Below are 19322 nucleotides of genomic sequence, written 5' to 3'. Positions count from 1 at the left end.
AAAAATGGGTTTAAGCGTGTTTTTTTTAATGTATTTAGGATGGGTAGTCTGAGGTTTTCATAATGTAGGTGGTTGTTCTGGCAGCATGTTTTGATCTCTTGCTCTCAATTCATGAGAGCAGTGATATTTCTTAATGTGCAAATGTAAGCTGGAGTTAATTAGCAGTTGGTTAAACCAGATTGCCATAACTGCCAGTCCCCTCCATACATTTAGAATTTAGTAGTTTGCATTTTGATAGCATTCTTTTTAATGATTATTTAAATAAATGTATTTAAACGTTTCTTTTAAAACAATTTTTAAAAATTTTATAGCCATGAATTTTATACTTTTTTTAATATTAGTATAATTCTATATGTAGTTGTTTAATTAGGTTGATAGTATGACACTTGATTATTAGATTGATGCGATTACTGATGGTCATATCTTAGTTGCAGTGGCCTTACCTAATGTTTTTTTTCTACTTCAATTTGGCCTCTGGGATTAAATGATAATGACATGCAATCCAACTTCATACCAAGCAACATCAGTTATCTGGTTTGTTTACTTAGATACTCATAGCAACCAGTTGAATGTTAGTTACGTCGAATATCGCATCCGCTCTGGAAAGCATACAGAAAAAAGCTTTTATTTGTTTTTTTCCTTGCCACAGGTCGCCCAAATATATCAAAGTATTGAATTTACTCGATTGGCCTCTTTGATTCCATTTGCTGACACGTTTCAATTGGAGCGTGCCATTGTTGATGCTGCCAGGCACTGTGATTTGCAGGTAATCTCTGCAACTATGTACTGAGTTTTAAAGTACTGTTTCAAAATATTGGGTTAATCTGTCAGGTTTAATAAATGTCTGAAATTACTTGTTCCTGTCTGGAGTAGTTGGTGTTTTTGTACATTTGTCAGTTGATCGAAATGACTCCTGTTGATCTTGGCAGGTAATTTGGAAATTACAATGCTGATCAAACAATATGTTTAAATTTGAGTTGACCTCATGCAAAATATGCCCTTCAGTTAATATAATAAGAAAAAATTGTGCTCTAAGCAACTTTAACTTGACCTTAATATGTTTGTTGACCTTAATATAAATTCCAATCAAAAATTGCAGGTGAGTGATGTGCATACACTGAAAAAAGAAGAGTACTGTTTATTTTGATGTAATTTAAATAGAAGATCACTGAAAATTACCTCTAAATATTTTATCCCATGTGTATTCTGCTGAAAAGCAGGAGAATGTACAGTTACCATCAAAACTGAGTGATTAAACACCATACTACTGAACTGGTTTTATACCACTGAGTGTTACTAAAGGAGGAAATGATGTTTTCTGGTATTTTTTAAAATTTACCCCTTTTTGTTCTAGGTTCGCTTAGATCATTCTACCCGTACATTGAGTTTTGGCTCTGACCTTAACTATTCTCCACGAGAAGATTCACCAGTGGGTCCCTACTTGCAGCCAATGCCTTCTGAACAGATCAGAAGCCAGCTCACAGCAATGTCTGCTGCATTAGCCAGAGCTATTCAAGTTGTTAAGCCAGCTCACTTGCTTGTAAGTATTTTAGTCAAAATACCCTGCAAGCCAATTCCATAATATGTCCTAAATGAACAAGTAATAGAATCTTAGTGGGAAACTAACAGTTAAATTTAAGAAACTTTTTTTTAAAATTGCGCTTTTAAATTATTATTCAGGAACAGCTTTGAGCTAAAGAAAGTGGAGGGTGTGTACCTTTCGTAGATGCATTATCAAATTTAAGATTACTTGGTTTAGTACATAAAACACTACAGGCCCTTCGGCGTGCAATGTTGTACTGACCTATATATTCCGTTTATATTTTTTAAAAAGTATTAAACCGTCCCTACCCTGTAACCCTCTATTTTTCTTCTATCCATGTACCTGCCTAAGAGTCTCTTAAATGCCCCTAGTGTTTCAGCCTCCACCATCATCCCTGGCAAGGCATTCAAGGCACTCACAACTCTCTACATTTAATTTTTTTAAAAACTTAACCCTGATGTCTGCCCTAAACTGAGCTCCCTTCACTTTGAACGTGTGTCCTCTGGTGTTTTTCTTTTTCCTCCCTCCCCTCCCCATGGCTTGTTGATTGAACTGTTCATCTTCTTTAACCCTTTGACTCCATGTGCCTGTTTTCAGCTACTCCGTGACCCATATTCCGGAATTGATTTTATACCCAACCACCAGCTACTTCATAATGGTGTTCATACTGTAGTTTACCCATGGACCCAGTCCGCAGTATATATTATGAAAGGTTAAAAATAGCCAGAGTGCAAAGGGTTAAAATGATTTCATCCAACACTCACAAACTTGGGCAGGTCTGGCTGTTTATAAAGTGGTTAGAGATTGACCTTGAATGAACCCTTTATTTGTATAGGTTGAAATATAGGGGGTTTGTGCTCTTTTGTAATGTAAAGTTCATCAGTTTACAGTTTTACTTGGTTTCTTGCTTTAGAATGAGAAGGAAGACCAGCACCAGCAGGCTGTCAATGCTTATTTGAAGAATGCCAGGAAAGAACATCAACGAATCCTTGCCCGTCGTCAAACTATTGAAGAGCGAAAGGAGCGCTTGGAAAGCCTGAATGTTCAACGGGAGAAAGAAGAAATGGAACTGCGAGAAGCAGAGCTTCAAAAAGTTCGTAAAGCTGAAGAAGAACGTTTACGCCAAGAAGCTCAAGAGAGAGAGAAAGAACGTCTCATGCAGGAACATGAAAACATCAAGCGGAAGCATGTGCGGGAACGGTTGGAACAGATTAAAAAAACAGAACTGGGTGCCAAGGCATTCAAAGATATTGACATTGAGGTAAGATGTTGCTGTTTGCTGACATTTCTCCAGCCCTAAATTTCCACACAGAACCCATGGTGTGGAAATGGGCTAATGAGCTTAAGTAGTTCATGCTGGCTGTTGTAAATTCATGCTCCTCTGTGTAATCCTTTTCCCTTCTCCGTTTGTATGGTTATCTAGCTTCCTTTTGTAAGCATCCATAATATTGCTTTTGCTGTATAATAAGTTCTGTGTTATCATCATTCAGAATTGAGAAAATTTCAGTAAATTTATTTTGGATACCATCTTAATCTCAAGTGGGAATACTCTGCATTTCAGAATCTGAATTTGACATGAACAAGTCACAAAATTCAATGTTTTGTGGCAGAATCATAGTCCAACCATTCATATTATAACCATCTTACAACAATCCCTATAAAAAATTTTAAAATAATAGTGCACGAAAAGTAAGGCAGTGTCTGTGGTTCATTGATCATTCAGGAATCTAATGGCAGTGGGGAAGAAGCTGTCCTTGTGCCATTGAGTACTCATCTTTAGGCTCCTCTACCGTTGTCCTGATGGTGGTAGAGTTAAGAGGGCATGGCCTGGATGCTGAGGGTCTTTGAGGAGAGGGGCTGCTTTTTTAAGACACTACCTCATGTCGATGTCCTCGATGGAGTGAAGTCTGGTATCTGTGATGTCGCAAGTCAAGTTAATAACACTCTGGAGTTTATTCTTGTCCTGGGAGTTGGTGCTTCCATACCAGGAAGTGATGCAACAAGCCAGAATGCTCTCCACGGTTTTTCCAGACACTGGTGCTCAGTCATCATGAGGGAGGGTGTAGCCCTTGTCCAGAATGTCCACATTTAGCTATGTTTCTGTAAAGTACATTGCACAGCACTTTCAAAACATTTTAATCTAAGTTACATTTATAACGTCCTGAGCAACTAATAAAATACATTTGAAGTTTAATTTGTGTTTTTTATTTTCAGTGGTAATTTACGTCAAAGAAAGAATTGCAGTTAACAAATAAAGAAAAACGAAAAAAGCCTAAAATAACTGCAAATGTCCTTGTGTTGTAATTTTAAACTAATTTTGCCTCTTGTATACTTCCAGCTACAATAAGTGTGGGGAAACCTTTAATACAGTGATCCAACATTGGTTTGCTACAATGGATGAATAATTGCAGCCAGTTTTTTTATACTCTGGAAACTGGAACTTGATGGTCATAGAAAACATGAATGTTTATGACTATGTACAAGAATAGTGTTTGATCTCTTTTGCTACATGAAATACAATCCTTTGTTCCTTAACAGGATCTTGAAGAATTGGATCCAGATTTCATAATGGCAAAACAAGTTGAACAGCTGGAAAAAGAAAAAAGGGAACTACAAGAACGTCTGAAAAATCAGGAAAAGAAGGTAAGCAGACAGATTGTACGGTGAACGTTGATTGAGATAGAAGAAAATAATATTTACTTACAAATTGAGAATGTGACATTGGTGGACCTTGATAAGGTTTTACATGAAAAATGGGCCAAAAAGGTTCAGGTTAGAAAATGGAGTTCAAAATTAGCTTGGCTTCAGGGGACAGAGGGTGATGGTAGAGGGTTGTTTTTGTGATTGGATCTTCATGACTAGTTGTGTTCCACAGAGCATGAGGCTGGAGCCCTTGCTGTTAGTAATATATGAGAATGATTTGTATGTAGGCATCATGATCGATAAGTTCACAGGTGATGTAATTGGGATCATTGGACAACATGGAAGAGTCTTCTATGATGAATCTATGACGGAGTTGGTTGAAAAATGGCAGATGGCAGTTTAATCCTGAAAAAGAACAAATTAATGCAGCTTGAGAGTACCAAGGAGACTAGAACATAGACCTTTAAAAGTAAGGTTATTGGAAGGATTAAGAAACAAAAAGGGGCCTTGATGGTGATGGTGCAGGTAGAACCATAGTTGAAAAGACATGGGATACTACCCTTCATTACTCAGACCATTAAGTACAAATACGTGGCTCCAATTTTCTAAAACATTAGTCAGACCCCAACTGCAATTCTGGTCACCCCTGTATGGAAAGGACGTGATGGTGCTGGAGAGGGTACAAATGAAGTCTGCCTGGTGTGGAGCAGTTATGAGCAAAGGCTAAAGATGCTAGGTCAGTTTTTCCTGGAGTATAGTAAGTTAAGCAGGGACATGATTGAGGTACATGGAATTAAGGGATGTAGACTGCAGGAAACTTTTTCCTATGTTAGAGTTGGGAGGGGTGGGGGGGGGGGGTGGGGGGAACCAGAGGTCATAGATTTTGGGTAAGGAATAGGAAATTTGAGGGAAATGAGAGAATGTTGAATGCACTGCCTAAAAGAATGATAAAAGCAGAGGCATTGATAGCAGTTAAAAAGTGTCCAAATAAGCATTTTAATCACTTAGACATGAAGGCAATTACCCACATATTGGATGATCAATTTTTATGGAAGGAGTACCCACTGGTTGGTGTGAATGCTGAATGACTATAATTAAGCAGATTAGTAAAGATGTGCTGTTAACTGTGGTTGTACATATTTTTCAATGGGTTAGGGGTTTAGTATTTTGTACTGTGTGACATGATTACCCAGCATTGGCCACATAATTATGAAGCACGCGAGCTCATCCAAGAACCTTTTCTTTTGGAAGGTGCAATGGAGATTGTTTGTTTGTAAATAGATTTGTTAGCCCTTTGAATGATCCCTTAAGATGGGAGGAGGAGATTAAAAATGAGCATTTTGAATTTTTTGATTTTCCTGTTCATGGGGACAAAAATATTCTGACATTGTGCCATGAGAAATGTGATGTGCTCGATATGTGTATTCAGCAAAATAACCAGGTCCTGATTCTAATGTATGGTTCTTTAATGGATTAAAAACTGAAACCTATGTAGTAATGCAAAAATATCTCCCAATTATCAAAATATGCTCACGGTGATTATTAGAAATCCAGTTAAATTTATCAAATCAGCTACTGTAAATTAAAATTTGTGAAGGCTTATTTTAATAGGATTTAAAATGGTCAAATTTGAATATTGTAAATGGTCTGACATCACCATTTTTTTTGTATAGATTGACTTTTATGAAAGAGCTAAACGATTAGAAGAAATACCTTTGCTCAAAAAATCTTTTGAGGAACAGAGAATAAAAGATATGGAATTATGGGAACTTCAAGAAGAAGAAAGGGTGGGTGACGTAATTTGTAAATAAGATTTCTTCCCTTCCTCCTTGCTTCAGTGTCTTGATTTGAAAGCCATTAATTTCTTGATGTAATTTGAGTTGGAGGTTTTAAGTGGCTAAATTGCATCTGCATACAAGTTGAAGTTTGCAAAATACTTTTATTTACAGATCACCAATATGAAAGTAGAACGTGAGAAGGCACTGGAACACAAGAATCGAATGTCAAGAATGATAGCAGATCGAGAATTGTTTCTAGCAAAGCTTATGGCTTCACGGCGCACTGTATATGAGGTCTCCAATTTTTTTTTGCTGGACCTTATTCTGTTTAATGTTTTTTTTTGTAGGGTTAACTTTTCAATAACTTGTGCAAACAAATCGTTTAAATTATTGCTATGTGACCAACGTTAGTTTTTAATTCTCTTGATTTTTTTGCTTTTTCTGAGAAAAGGAAAAACTGAAAAGCTTCCAAGAGAAGCTCAGTGAAGAACGACACCTACGTTTGGAAGAACGTAAACAACAACGTAAAGAGGAAAGGCGTAGGATTTACTATATAGAAAAAGAAGAAGAAGCCCAGAGACTGGAAGAGGAAAAGCTCAAGAAAGGTTTGAATCTGCAAGTGCAATATTTTCATGTGAATTGTTGCAAAACAAGGATAGTAAGCTGGTATTTCTTGGTGTAGAACGGGAAGAGAGGGAGCGGGCAGAGCGTGAGAAACGGGAGGCAGAGGAACGTGAATACCAGGAAAAGCTAAGAAAATTGGAAGAAACTGAAAGGAAACGCCGCCAGAGAGAGATGGAAATTGAAGAACGAGAACGTCGTAAAGAAGAAGAAAGAAAGATTGCTGAAGATCAGATTCGCAGAAAGGTAGTGGCTCTATTTTGTATGTTTACTCACCTTTTTCAGATACTGAGCACAGAAATGCTATTGTTGCTACTTGGAGCTAGAACAAAAGATGGAGCCCCTACAAACTCAAGATGGGTCATGTCAGTTTTCTTCATTGGTAAAACACATTAAGATTGTGCATAATCTCTTGAGTTCTCATTGGAGCAGTCTGGAATTTCCCAATTTTAAAGAATCAAATAGATGATTTTGTGAGGTCAAATGTGCAACCCACAAACTGGCAGAAATGGTACACTGATTCTGTCAGAGTTTTGCAACCTAGCTTGCCTATGCCAAACTGCATGCACTCCTGCTTTCGTTTCAGTTTCCTGCATTAGGCCTATTACCCTCGAAGGCCCTCCCATCTGTGAAATTATGCAGTGTTTCTTGAAGGAAATTGATTAACCTTTCTCTACCACTTTGCTTGGCTGCTTGATCCATATGCTCACCACCACCTGTCCCATTGTTTTCCTTCTAAATTCTACCCTCCATCACCACATCATTTATTTTTTTCAGTTGCCTCCTGTCCTGCATGCCCTAACTAGAATCCATCCTAATAACATCAACTTCTGTGCCCATTTCTACCATCTTAGTCGCCGTTACAACCATCTCTCTAAATCCTCTCCAGCAGTTTCCCAACTACTGTCATCACTCTGGCAGCTCTATAGCTATTCTGATGATCCTTTCATTCCTTTTAAAATAATGGCACCATGTTTAACATCTTTTAGTCCTCCAGAACTACTTCTGTCCTCAGCAATTCAAGACCTCACCAATTCCTTCCTTCCCAGGATGTTTAAGGATCACCTTCCCAGGATGTTTAGGGATGCATCAGGTCTGAAGGAGGAGATTTATGCACCTTAATCCCATCTAACTGCTATCACCCCTTCAGTACTGATGCATACCTGCCTTGGACCTTTAGTTTCCTTACTCACCTGCTTGATCTGCTCCATGTTAAATACATTTACAAAATATACTTTTAAAATCTTCCCCCCACCCCTCCAAGTCTCCTCTGGTTCTTAACATAGACACCCATCTGGTCAGTTCACACTGAAATTTCCCAGAATTCACTAAGTGGATTAGATCTTGTCAGCTTTTATAGTTCTCAAATCTTGGGGGCCTGCTGCTTTTAACTGTCAAAAGCATGTTGGGTATTTTGGTGATAAAGGAAGACTGCCAAGTCTGAGAACATTTAAGATTACCAATTGACTAATCTTTGGAGGAGTTTTGTGCTGATTGGAATGGTGTATTATCTATTCTCTGCAAACTATTAACCCCTAAAGCTTTATTAAAATTTCCCTATTTTCCTGCAGATAGAAAGTATTTTTTAAATTAAGATGGGTCTTGGGGGAATTGACTCACTATTTTGAGTTTCTTCTGAACTAAGTGTTTGTATGCCGAATTGTTGAAATTGATGAATTCTGAAGAAAATTATTTTGTAAGGAAACTTGTTCATCAGTCCTGACGGTTACATACTTTCTTATCAGGATTTGCATCGCTGGAGTGACAGAGATAGTGATCGGGATGGCTGGAGGGACTCCCGTGTTATAGAAAGGGACACTGAATGGAGACGTGGTGGAACTGATGCGTAAGTAGTTGAAATAAATAGTGATTCACATCCAAGTTACTGCTGCTCTGTGAATTTTTTTTTAACTTGCCCAGCCACAGAATTTTAAATTAAGTGTTACCCTTGACTTTTTGAATGTAACTTGTAAACTTTGCTCATAACTTTTTGGGTGTTTTATTATAATTTGAGGCTCCCCCCCCCCCCCTCCCCCCCCCCAGACTATTCTCTATTGTGTTACTTGACAACAAGAGAATAGCAAAGGGGTTTCCTGGAATTGGGTCCTGCATTGCATCCACTTCTACCCTTCATCCTCTCAAATTGAAAGACCAAAGTTTAAAAAAAAAAAATGCTGCTCCAAATCTGAAATAACAGTGCTGGAGATACTCTGATGGTCAGGAAGGATATGTGGAGAGGAAAATAGTCAACGCTTCAGGCCAATGATCCTTCCTTCATTGCTATTTCTGCAGGTTTCTCTTAGCCTCTAAATTATTTCCAGCATTTCCTATTTTAGTCGCATTTGTTTCCCCTGGGATACCAGAATTTATTGGCCTCTGCCTTGAGTTGAGAGCCTTTGCAAATCTTCCAAGGATAAGGAACATAACAGTTACAGCCCTTTAGGTAGATTTGTGTTAAGTAAACCTGTATATCAAGAACTCTGCATGCTGTTTGTTACCAATGTCTTCCTATTTATTCTGTCAATACCTTCACCAAACATTTTCCTAAATGTTGTTACTAAGAATCCCAGCCTCACTTAGATTTTTATTTGTAAAGAACAGAATTTCTCACCTTTGGTACCTTAGTTCTTCTCTGCACCCTCTTAAATTCTTGCATCCTAAAATGTGTATCCAGAATTGGATGCTGCATTTTGAACTCTTGTTATCTTTGTCTGAGGTTAAACTAGTACTTTCTGACTCTGTCAATATTTCCTTGGTTCCAATACTCTGCCTCTATAAAACACAAGTTTCATCAACGTATTCTACTACCTTCAAAGTATATCTGAACTGTTATTTTTCCCCATTCTCATACTTTAAAATTGTACCATCTTATGTATTCTAGATCGCATTTCATGATTTTTAATTTGTTCTTTACTTTAGGTACAGCCTAGTTCACCAGTCCTTTTTCCTTTGGAAAGTAGCCATTCTCTCTATTGGTCTCTGATATTTTTCCCAATGTTCTGTTGTTCAGATTTTGCATTTTACAGAAGGGTTTTTTCCCCACATCTAGAGAGTGGCGCAGAGGTGAAAGCCGAGGCTTTGACGACGAAAGGCCTGCGTTCCGCCGAGGAGATGACCGAATCAGACGGGATGATGATAGGGAACCATTATTCAGGAGAGGAGATGATGATCGGGGGATGCTGTTCAGAAGAGGTGATGATGACCGGGGATCTTGGAGGGATGATGACAGATCACATGGCCGTGATGACGACAGGGGCCCTCGGCGTGTTGATGATTCAAGACCAGGCCCATGGAGACCACTCGAAAGACCAGGTGCCAAATACTTTATTTGTTTTTTTCTTTTTTTACTGAGGCCATTGTATTTTATTTTCATTGTCTCATGTGGTGAGGTTGTGAGGTCAGAATTGCATGCCGTTCCCTGATTGCCCTCGAAAGCCTGGTGATCTCTACCATGAACTGCTGCAGGATGCATACTGTGTGAAAGGGAGTTCTGGTATGTTGACAAGTGACAGTAAAGATTGTCATCTCAATTGTGTCCCATGAGAAGGTGGAGGTGGTGATCCTTCTATGTATCTATGGCTCCAGACCAAGCTTGCAGGTTTGGAAACTGGTGATGAGAAATCACAGCAGGTATTGCAGTTGGCACCCATTGTAGTCATGTGCCAAGAGCAAAGGAGGTAAATGTTTAAGGAGGTAGACACGGCACAAGTCGAACAAACTATTATCTGGTGTTGTGTTGAACTTGCCTCATTGGTGCTGCAGTTGTCCAGGCAAGAGGGAAGTATTCAATCACACTTTTAACTTGCACCTTGCAGACAGTAGAAAGTTTTTAGTGAAGGAGCTGGGAGAAGAGCCCTCGTAATCACTGTTTTATGTGAGGATTCCAGTTACATTGGTGATAGTGAATCCCGAGTTGATAGGGGATTTTGTGGTGATAGTATATTAGAGGGAGATGTTATCACCTGGCATGCCATATGTTAACCTGTTCTTGTATATTGTCCAGACATTTCTGTGAAACGCGGACCACTACAGGATGCAGGAATTACAGCTGCAGCAAGAGTAGTTTGGAATCATTCAATTTTGCTACTTATGACCTTGTTTCAGTTACATACATAAACTTTGAAAAGTAAGGACAATGGAAGGATTGAGAAACAAAAGGGACCTTGATGTGCAAGTTCAAGGATCCTTGAAGGCAGTGGTGCACTGAGAAGCACAGTTACAAAAGGCATGGGATACTGCCCTTCATTACTCAATTTCTGTACAAATGTTTGAAGGTTTGGGGAAAGAAACTATTAACTTTGGGAATTTTCTCTGGAGTTGATTGATGGAGGCAAGTCCAGAATTTTACGCATTCCCTTTTTGTTGTTGGTCTTTTCTATAAGCATTAGAAAATTCTTCAATCAACAAAAAATGCTTGTATAATTAAAAATGTATTTGTAATATGTACACAAGTGTTGCTTTAATCAACTCTGAATCGCAGGTTCAAGCAATTTTTATACCTTTCGAGCAAAATCCTGCAATATCATGAAAAAAAAATTCTCTTTGAATTTGAGGTGGTGGTTGGAGAGAGAGAGAAAAAGCACGTGAAGAAAGCTGGGCCCCACCCAGAGATAACAGATCTTCTGACGATAACCGAGACCGTGACTTGGATAAGGATCAAGATCGGCGAATGGCACTAAGGTTTTAAGTTTGAGGATTGATAACAAAACTTTCTTCATCTTCCTGTTAATTGCAGTTCCACAAAGTGGTATGGCTTTCATTGAAGTATTGAGTACGTGTTTGGGTTTTTTCAAAAATAGTTGCCCAGGTGTGTCTTTGGGCAACTAAATATCCCAACTGCAATATGGTACATTTGGAACATGTTCCTTTTTTTTTCTTGCTCATCAGTTCTGCTCAATTTTCCCATTGTTAAAATGCTGGTGAACATCCACTGATATGGTGTCTAAATGGCAATTATTTACACATGGATCTTGAACATAGCAGGTTGTTCTGTGTGAGCAGCATTGAGAAAAGCAACCTTTTGGTTGGGTACCAACTAGGGCAAGCAACCCTGACTTTTGTCAGTGCTGTTTTGACAAGGCCATTTACAGCATTATGATTACTGACCCAGGCTGAGGTTACCTTAACTTGACATCAGGCAAGAAATCAAATCCACAGAGTATTAACTATCTGAAAAGTTGAACACATTGCATAAGCATGGTGTGGAGAAAAGTATACTTTTTTTTGCAAGATCATGATGTGCTTGTTGATATATTTTTACAGACCTATTAGAATTAGTCTTGCAGAATTTACGATCGGCCATTTTTGCATCCATTAATGCAATGTCAGCAAGATGTTACAATAGTGACAACAGCTAAATAAATTATCAACCTCTACCAATGTTGCAGATTTTTTCCCCCCTGGGAGCATGTTGCATAATTAAATGGAAGCAAAAGAGAAAGTAAAGCATTGTTACAGGAACATGTGTGCACAGAACTAAAAAGAGCAACCAACTATTTGCATGCATTAGTGTTTTGAGTGAATTTTCATCAGTACCAGTAATAAATGAGAGTTTGCTATACAGAGACAAGGATGAAGGCCCTTGGAGACGTGGTGGTTCTGAAGAGACTAGTAGCTGGAGAGATTCTCCTCGGCGTGATGATTGGGATGGTGACCGAGATCGTAGAGACTTCCGTGAACGCCGAGACTTAAGGGATCGTAAAATTGAGCCAGAGCGTCGGGCTCCACCCATTAGGGGTGATCGAGATGAAGGTAAAAGAGCAGCACAATATTAATGCTTGTCTTCCAAGAACTGTTAAGCAAATTTGTCTAATTTTTTTCCCCCTCTGTTTTCCTTGAAGGGTTTTTAAACTCAATTGACAGTGCAAACTGTTTTAATTTTTAATCTTAAGAAGCAGGTTGTGGAGTAAATCTGGTTTGGAGTTTGTTAGAGGCATGTCAGCATCTCTACTTCCTCAGGAGATTGCGGAGGTTTGGTATGACATTAGAAACCCTAGTAAACTTCCACGGATGTGTGGTGAAAAGTGTGCTGACCGACTTCATCATGGTCTGGTATGGTAATCCCCCTCAGCATATAAAGCCCTGCAACTTTTGCAGTTTGATTTCTTTTCTCTCTATCTCTGTATTGCAGTCAGTTAGTTAACATTTCTTTTTGTTCATATGTATGTTGAATACATTTTTTTGCACTACCAATGGGTGGTTATAATCCCTTATCTGCAAGGAAAAAAAAATTGCAGGGTTTTATGTGATATCGTGTATGTAGACTGACAATAAATCTGAAATTTGAATTACTTATTCCACTTTAGATATCTCAAACAATTTATTTTAACATTGCTTGCCATACAGATTTAAAAACAAAGTCCTTGAAGGGCAAGAAATTCTTTCTCACAGTGTACACTGCTTTCAGGAACTTAATCCTAGAACCAATCCTTCAATTCCCAGTCAGGGTTGTATGTGATGGCATGTACATACTCTGACAAGAAATCTAAAATTAGAGCAGAGAGAAAGACTGAGAAGGGGGGGTGGGGGGGGGTTGTCCAATGATATTTTCTTTCTTCGTGTCCATGTAATTTCACAAAATGCTTCCATTTTTAATCACATTGCAATTGGTTTACCGCTTGGGGTTTTTCCATTTAATGTGAAAGTGGTGTGGATTGAAAAAAAGGAAAACATACTTGTCATTGTTGCCAACCTATGGGATATTTGCTTATTTTGTGATGTACCTAATAACCTCGTGCTGTGAATTACTTTAACTATAGCAGATGAATGGAGTAGCAGTATTGGATGTTGATGATCAATCAACTGGTTTTTTAACACAGAACAAGCCAGCTCCTTCTGCTTATCAAATTTTAATGTGTAGCAATTCCATTCTTGATTTTTGCCTTCTCAATCGATCTCGCTTATATTTCGGTAGGTGCATGGCGGCGTGGTGAGGATCGAAAAGTTGAAAGCCACGATGACAAAGAAATAAAGGGTACACCCATTAAAGGTCCACCACTTAAGGATAGCGACCAAGAAAAATCAGCCTGGCGAACTGACCAGGATAAAGAGGCATCTCGTCGTATTAAAAATGAAATTGATGAAGAAGGCTGGACAACTGTGCGTCGCTAAACTTGCATTCGTGATCCATAGGCCGAATTATTTTGAACCTGAATTATAGTAACTTTATGTCAAAATCTTGATCTTTTTGAAGCTAACAATAAAATTGATACCTGTTAAACTGTACGCATGTACCTATTTTAGTACAGAAAAATTAATACAAGCTGATCATGCAACTAAAATAATAGAACCCTGCAAAGTTAAACACCTGTTGCATGTCAAAGCATTTCCTTTACTAAGGTAGCCTATTTCTTGGCATAATGAGAGTAAGGAAATACAATTAGCATTTAGTGCAGCTGTAATGTGGAAAGGCAAATGTCTTCCCTTTACTGTCAGCCTGTCACTTGGCAACATTGGTGGCAAATGGTCACAATGAGCATCCTGTGTACTGCTGTAATGTGAAAGGAAATTGCACACCGAACCTCTAGCCCTCCAAATTTGATCAACTCATTTGGATTATGTAGCCTTGTTATATGATGTAGGTTTGATTAAGGCTTTTAATATCCATCTATTTGGCACCTGTATTGCCAGTACGTCTGCTGCAATCATACTGTGGATTATTGTGTGAACATATTTTTTTAATGTCACATTATTTAAACCTTGCAGTTTGGAGAGTTTTTGGCCAGGTTTGAAATATATATTTTTTTCATTTTGATTGAATTGGATCTAGTTTTCTTCCATCTCTTAAATAAAGGTTTTCCCTCATCAAATTTGGCTTTCTAGTAATTATGTTGCAATACTATTACACTGGTAAGTCAGTTTCAGGGGAAATTATCAAATAAAATAACTTGGTAAAACACAGAGAAATACTGGAGGAACTCAGCAAATTGCTCTTTGCTTATTCCTTGATGAAGGATTCAGGCCAAAAATATCAGTAATATATCCTTACCTCCTATGGATGCTGCGAGACCAGCTGAGTTCCTCCAGTGTTTTTTTTTAACTACAATCACAGCAGTTGCAGACAGTGTTTCACTTCAAATAAAACAAGTTCACTGATTAGTGTCAAATTTTTGTTTATTTGAATAAAGTGTTAAATGTTGCAAGCTTAAATGTATGAAACATGGTTTTGTTTCCTTCTGTGAATTTGGAGCTGAGACACCTGAAAATGCCACATTTTTTATCATCCGTTGAGATGTACTTGAACAAACGGTCAATTTTATTTCTTTACTGCCAATAGATTAGACATTTTTGACCAGAAAGCAGTCAAGATCGAGAGCATATGATGTAGGCACACCTGCCAAAATGTTCACATTATTCATTGAAGAAATTGCTCCAACTAAGTTGGGCTAAATAGCATATTAGAACTGCTTAATGGGGGAAATAAAACCATTTTTTCATGATTTCTATAAATACTGACTTACATTCAACTGCTACTGCCTTTTGTTTTCTTGTAGATATGTGCAATGTGCTATTTGAAATGTTAATGCAAGTTGTGTTATTTGCACATCCACAAACCATTGCTAATCTTTTTATCTAATGCTGTCAAATACATAACCTATCCATTGTCTTCTTTGCTATACCTTAATGTAAGCAGCTTGGAAACCAATTGCTGAACTCTGAAGGTTGCAGATTATCAAAATATATGATGCCTGTGAAAATTTAGGCCAGTGGTTTTCCAACTTTTTCCACTCCTACTAATCAGCAGCTATGCCACAGGGATAACTTAAGGTGGTATCAGAGCCCACCTCACTGACAAAAGGCAAAGGAGGAAAAACCCAACACCCAACCCCAACCAACCAATTTTCCCTTGCAACCGCTGCAATCGTGTCTGCCTGTCCCGCATCGGACTGGTCAGCCACAAACGAGCCTGCAGCTGACGTGGACTTTTTACCCCCTCCATAAATCTTCGTCCGCGAAGCCAAGCCAAAGAAAAAAAAAAGAAATGAGAGGAAAGAAAAAATTTGAAAACCACTGTTTTAATCATACCTAATTGACTTCTTGTGTGCACGGTTTCCTAACTCCAAAGGAAATAGGCCATTGACTATTTTTCTTAAGTAAAATTCTAGAGCAGTGGACCTCAATCTTTTCCCCCCCCACTCGCCACCTTAAGTAATCCCTTACTATTCAGAACACGTATGGCATGGGGATTACTTAAGGTTGCATGTGAGTAGAAAGAAAAGGTTTGAAAACCACTGATTCAGGGGCTCTTAGTGCTGATCAACTATTCTAATTCGTATGAAATGCATGATATTCATTCAATCGTGTTGAGAAGATGAATAAATTCTCTGCTTGTGTTGAGCTCTTCCCAAACTTCAACTCCTGCTCAAGGGAATTAAAAGATTAAACTGACAAGTAGAGAAGTCAGTGCAGCATTAAGAAAGTAATTTGTTCAATGCAAGTCAATTTAATGGTAACCTTTTGAGTTACTAAGGAGGCAGCTAGTATTTGGAGGGGGAAGAAATGGAAGTTGAACAACTGATTGGCTTTAAAATCAAGAAGGCTTTTAAATTTACATTCCATCTTGTTTGAAGAGAAAATAATGTTTACCTTAATGTAACACTAATTATTTTGTAGTGGTTTGAAATCCATATCTCATGATAAGCATCTTTTATTTCTAACTATTAAACATTGATCACTTTCTGCACTAGCTTGCAATGATGTTAAGACCTCTGATTCAGTTTCGCACGTAGTCAGTTTAAAAATTTGAATCGTTTCCAAACCTTATTGGCAGGGCAATTGTGTAGTTTGAATTTGCAGCTCTTGGGTGGATATGATTAAGCAGGAAAGGGTGCAGAAAATATTCACAAGGATATTGAGAGACCTAGTAAGTTGTCAGTCTTTCCCCCCCCCCCCAGTGTAGAGTATAAAAGAGGGCAAAGATCTAAGAGGGGCACCTTCCACAGAGATGATAGGATACATGGAATGACCCAAGGGAGGAGGTGGTAGTGACAATTACTGTTTAAAGACTGACAGATGGTTTGAGGGATATGGGGCACAGAGCAAATGGTACTGCTCAGTCAAAATTGGTATGGACAAGATAGGCTGATGTTTCTGTGCAATGCTGGCTTAAAATGTGATACTAGAGCTCATGAAGTGTAAATTGTTTAAAACAAATTTGTTCAATTAGATTGTTTCCACACTACTGTAGTTGAGGGGTTTTGAAAATTACTTAACATTCTAAAAAATAATAAAATAGAATACCTGGTTGTAATATAAACATTAGAACAAGTGCATCTTTACATCGAAGTTAAAGTTCTTGCTAACTCTGGTAGATGCATTTGCAGCCAGACAAGCTGTCCCACTGATGGACTTTCCCCAATTTGTTACAAGGGGTGGTAGAGTTGTGTCCTTTTGAGTAAGATTAGTAGTCTGTTTCTGAAATACCATCATCTATCATGAGCTAAATCTAACAGTTGTCCAAACAAATATGCAGTGTTTTCATGTTGAGGTGGCTGATCAAGGCAATAAGGGAGCCTAGTGTCAAAATAAACAAATCAGTAAAATTCCAGTTGCTGAAAATGTACAACTTTAAAACAAATTCTTCAAACTACAAAGTTTATGATGCAATCAAGCAGGATAAATTTGAACATGTCTAGTAGATATTTACCAATAATTTAAAAAAAACTAAGAGCAGAGTCACCAGTCCATTACAGTTGTGAACATGTATCAAAATCTGGGATCACCAATGTCCATTAACCCAAATGCATCAACTGCAAAAAAAAAGCCCTAACTTGATAATTCATGGAAAGGGTATTGCAAGCAATCTACAAATGATTTGAAAAGGGTTCCTCCAACTCCACAAAGTATGGCATTTTCACAGGAGTAGGTCTTAATGTGTGCTAGTAAACTTGAAAGTAACTTGTAAATGTGTAGGTAACTTTCATGAACACGAACTTGGCTTAGTCAGAGACTATGGAGTTCTGGAGTAAGGTAAGTAAACCTAAATGAGAACATCCGGGTTAAGCCTGATTAGGTTAAGTATGAGCACATGCTGTTGGTCTAATGGCGCTCATAAAAACCTGGAATGGAATAGAAAACACCATTACTGGTGTAAATCTTGAGACGAAACAAAGGCAGAGGCAAGAAAAATGTTCAAAAAAACACTTATATGAAGTGCTGCTAAGTGAGAAACTGTCCAGTTATTGAAAGTAAAAAAGCGTACTACTACTGAGCAAAAGAAAAAAAGTGGTTGGGCTGTAATCTGCAGTGAATTTGATGCAAATGAAAATGTAACCACAAGGACATTACAACTAAAGGTGAGGTACCTTCATTAATTTCAGTATTTCTCATTTCTGTGACCACTTATATTGAATGATATTTGCCTTTAAAGACTGTGGAAGAACCTTAAACTGCCTTCAAAAAGAGAATGCAGAGATCAGAAGAGAGCAAGTGGCAGTGGACCACCAAAAAAATACTGTCTGAAATAAAAGCACCAGCAACTATTGGATGGTATACCAGACGATGACCACTTGGTTACTTCCTTTGGTAAATATATTCCACTGTCTGTCAATCTTTATACTTTCATTCTAAGGACCATACTAGTTTATTTGTGCTTCTAATTATGTTTTTTCCCCCCCCCAGAGGAAAGAAATTGAATAGGTTGGAAGAGCCAGTAAACTGAGTGTCCCCCCAATCTAGAGCATCCCTAAGAGAAGATGCTGCCACCTCCTTTCAGCGGAGAACAAAAAAGACGACCATGTATGAAAAGTTAGTCTAAAAAAAATCATGAGTATGAAATATCTGAAGGAAAAACGTGAAAATGAGAATTGATCAAATTGAATTGGATATAAAGTTGGGAGATCCAAAGATACAGCAACGAGACAATTGTGATTACCAGCCATGGTGAACAGTATAAAAAAAGTCATTTGGATATTCATGAGTGAGTACTTTAATAACCACAACTACATTTTAAACCAGTCTTAGTTTAGTCACTCATTTAATTTTACTGCACGCTATTTTAATTTTGTACAGTGCAAACATCAAAGCAAAAATAAGCCATAATGAATACATTCCATATTTAAATGCATCCCATCTAGTTAATTTGCTGCAATGTGAAAGCAATTCTACATGGTCTTTGCCTGCCTCAGCCATGGGAACATCTGCTTGATCCTGATCTTCCATTGGAGGATCAGGGCGGCAATGCTGCTTCAGGTGGCATTAAATATCAGGTGGATATTGGTGGCTTGAGTTGTGTAGCACAGCTCCAGCAAAGATCACCTTGCAGCATCTTATTGGCTTGAAATGAAGTGCATTGCATAAACACTGGAATCCATTTTTTCACACTAAACCATCCCTCTAGTGCAGATATGAACTATGTTTTATCTTTGCTGTTCAGCTGTTGTGGGATTTATGTATGGAGTGAATAAAAATTTACTGACCATATTCACTGTCACCAAGTAGTAGTCCACTATATTGTGTGCTCAGTTTCAGAAAGGATAATGAAGAGTTGAGAAAAATCCTTGAACAATGAGTTGCACCTTTCCAATGGGAAACCACATTTGAAAGCTCAATTAGGAGGGCATACACCCTGAACATTGATGGAAAACCTGTTCTTAGTTTCTGTACTCCTCAGCATCCGGAGTTGATGGGAACATGGCATGCCAATCATTCCTGGGAAGTGCCCCTATTCATAGAATTGCATTTTATAATTGGCTTGGCCAGTGGTATCAGGAAACTTGATGTAAAGACTCCTCCATTCA

The 19322-nt window shown here is 38.1% G+C and overlaps 1 protein-coding gene and 1 long non-coding RNA gene across 2 annotated transcripts in view; both read left to right on the top strand.

Annotated features, from left to right (window-relative positions):
- The window catches only part of eif3s10 (eukaryotic translation initiation factor 3, subunit 10 (theta)), a 35446-nt gene extending 21053 nt beyond the window's left edge, over window positions 1-14393 (top strand). The window contains exons 10-22 of the mRNA XM_069900056.1: window positions 650-766; window positions 1355-1540; window positions 2457-2804; window positions 4082-4186; window positions 5860-5973; window positions 6136-6258; window positions 6416-6569; window positions 6647-6831; window positions 8331-8431; window positions 9635-9897; window positions 11139-11265; window positions 12149-12336; window positions 13499-14393. Of these exons, the coding sequence (XP_069756157.1) occupies window positions 650-766; window positions 1355-1540; window positions 2457-2804; window positions 4082-4186; window positions 5860-5973; window positions 6136-6258; window positions 6416-6569; window positions 6647-6831; window positions 8331-8431; window positions 9635-9897; window positions 11139-11265; window positions 12149-12336; window positions 13499-13695 (2208 nt within the window). The 3' untranslated portion in view covers window positions 13696-14393. The remainder of the gene's footprint in view (window positions 1-649; window positions 767-1354; window positions 1541-2456; window positions 2805-4081; window positions 4187-5859; window positions 5974-6135; window positions 6259-6415; window positions 6570-6646; window positions 6832-8330; window positions 8432-9634; window positions 9898-11138; window positions 11266-12148; window positions 12337-13498) is intronic.
- A 1069-nt stretch (window positions 14394-15462) lies between these two features.
- Window positions 15463-19015, top strand: LOC138744235 (uncharacterized). Its single transcript, XR_011345381.1, has 2 exons — window positions 15463-18108; window positions 18205-19015. It is a non-coding gene; the product is annotated as an uncharacterized lncRNA (long non-coding RNA).
- The last annotated feature ends 307 nt before the right edge of the window (window positions 19016-19322 follow it).

This window comes from Narcine bancroftii, chromosome 10 (assembly GCF_036971445.1).
Source record: "Narcine bancroftii isolate sNarBan1 chromosome 10, sNarBan1.hap1, whole genome shotgun sequence".
NCBI lineage: Eukaryota > Metazoa > Chordata > Chondrichthyes > Torpediniformes > Narcinidae > Narcine > Narcine bancroftii.
Note: the sequence above shows the minus strand (reverse complement) of the source record. Positions and strands in the feature narration are given on the sequence as shown.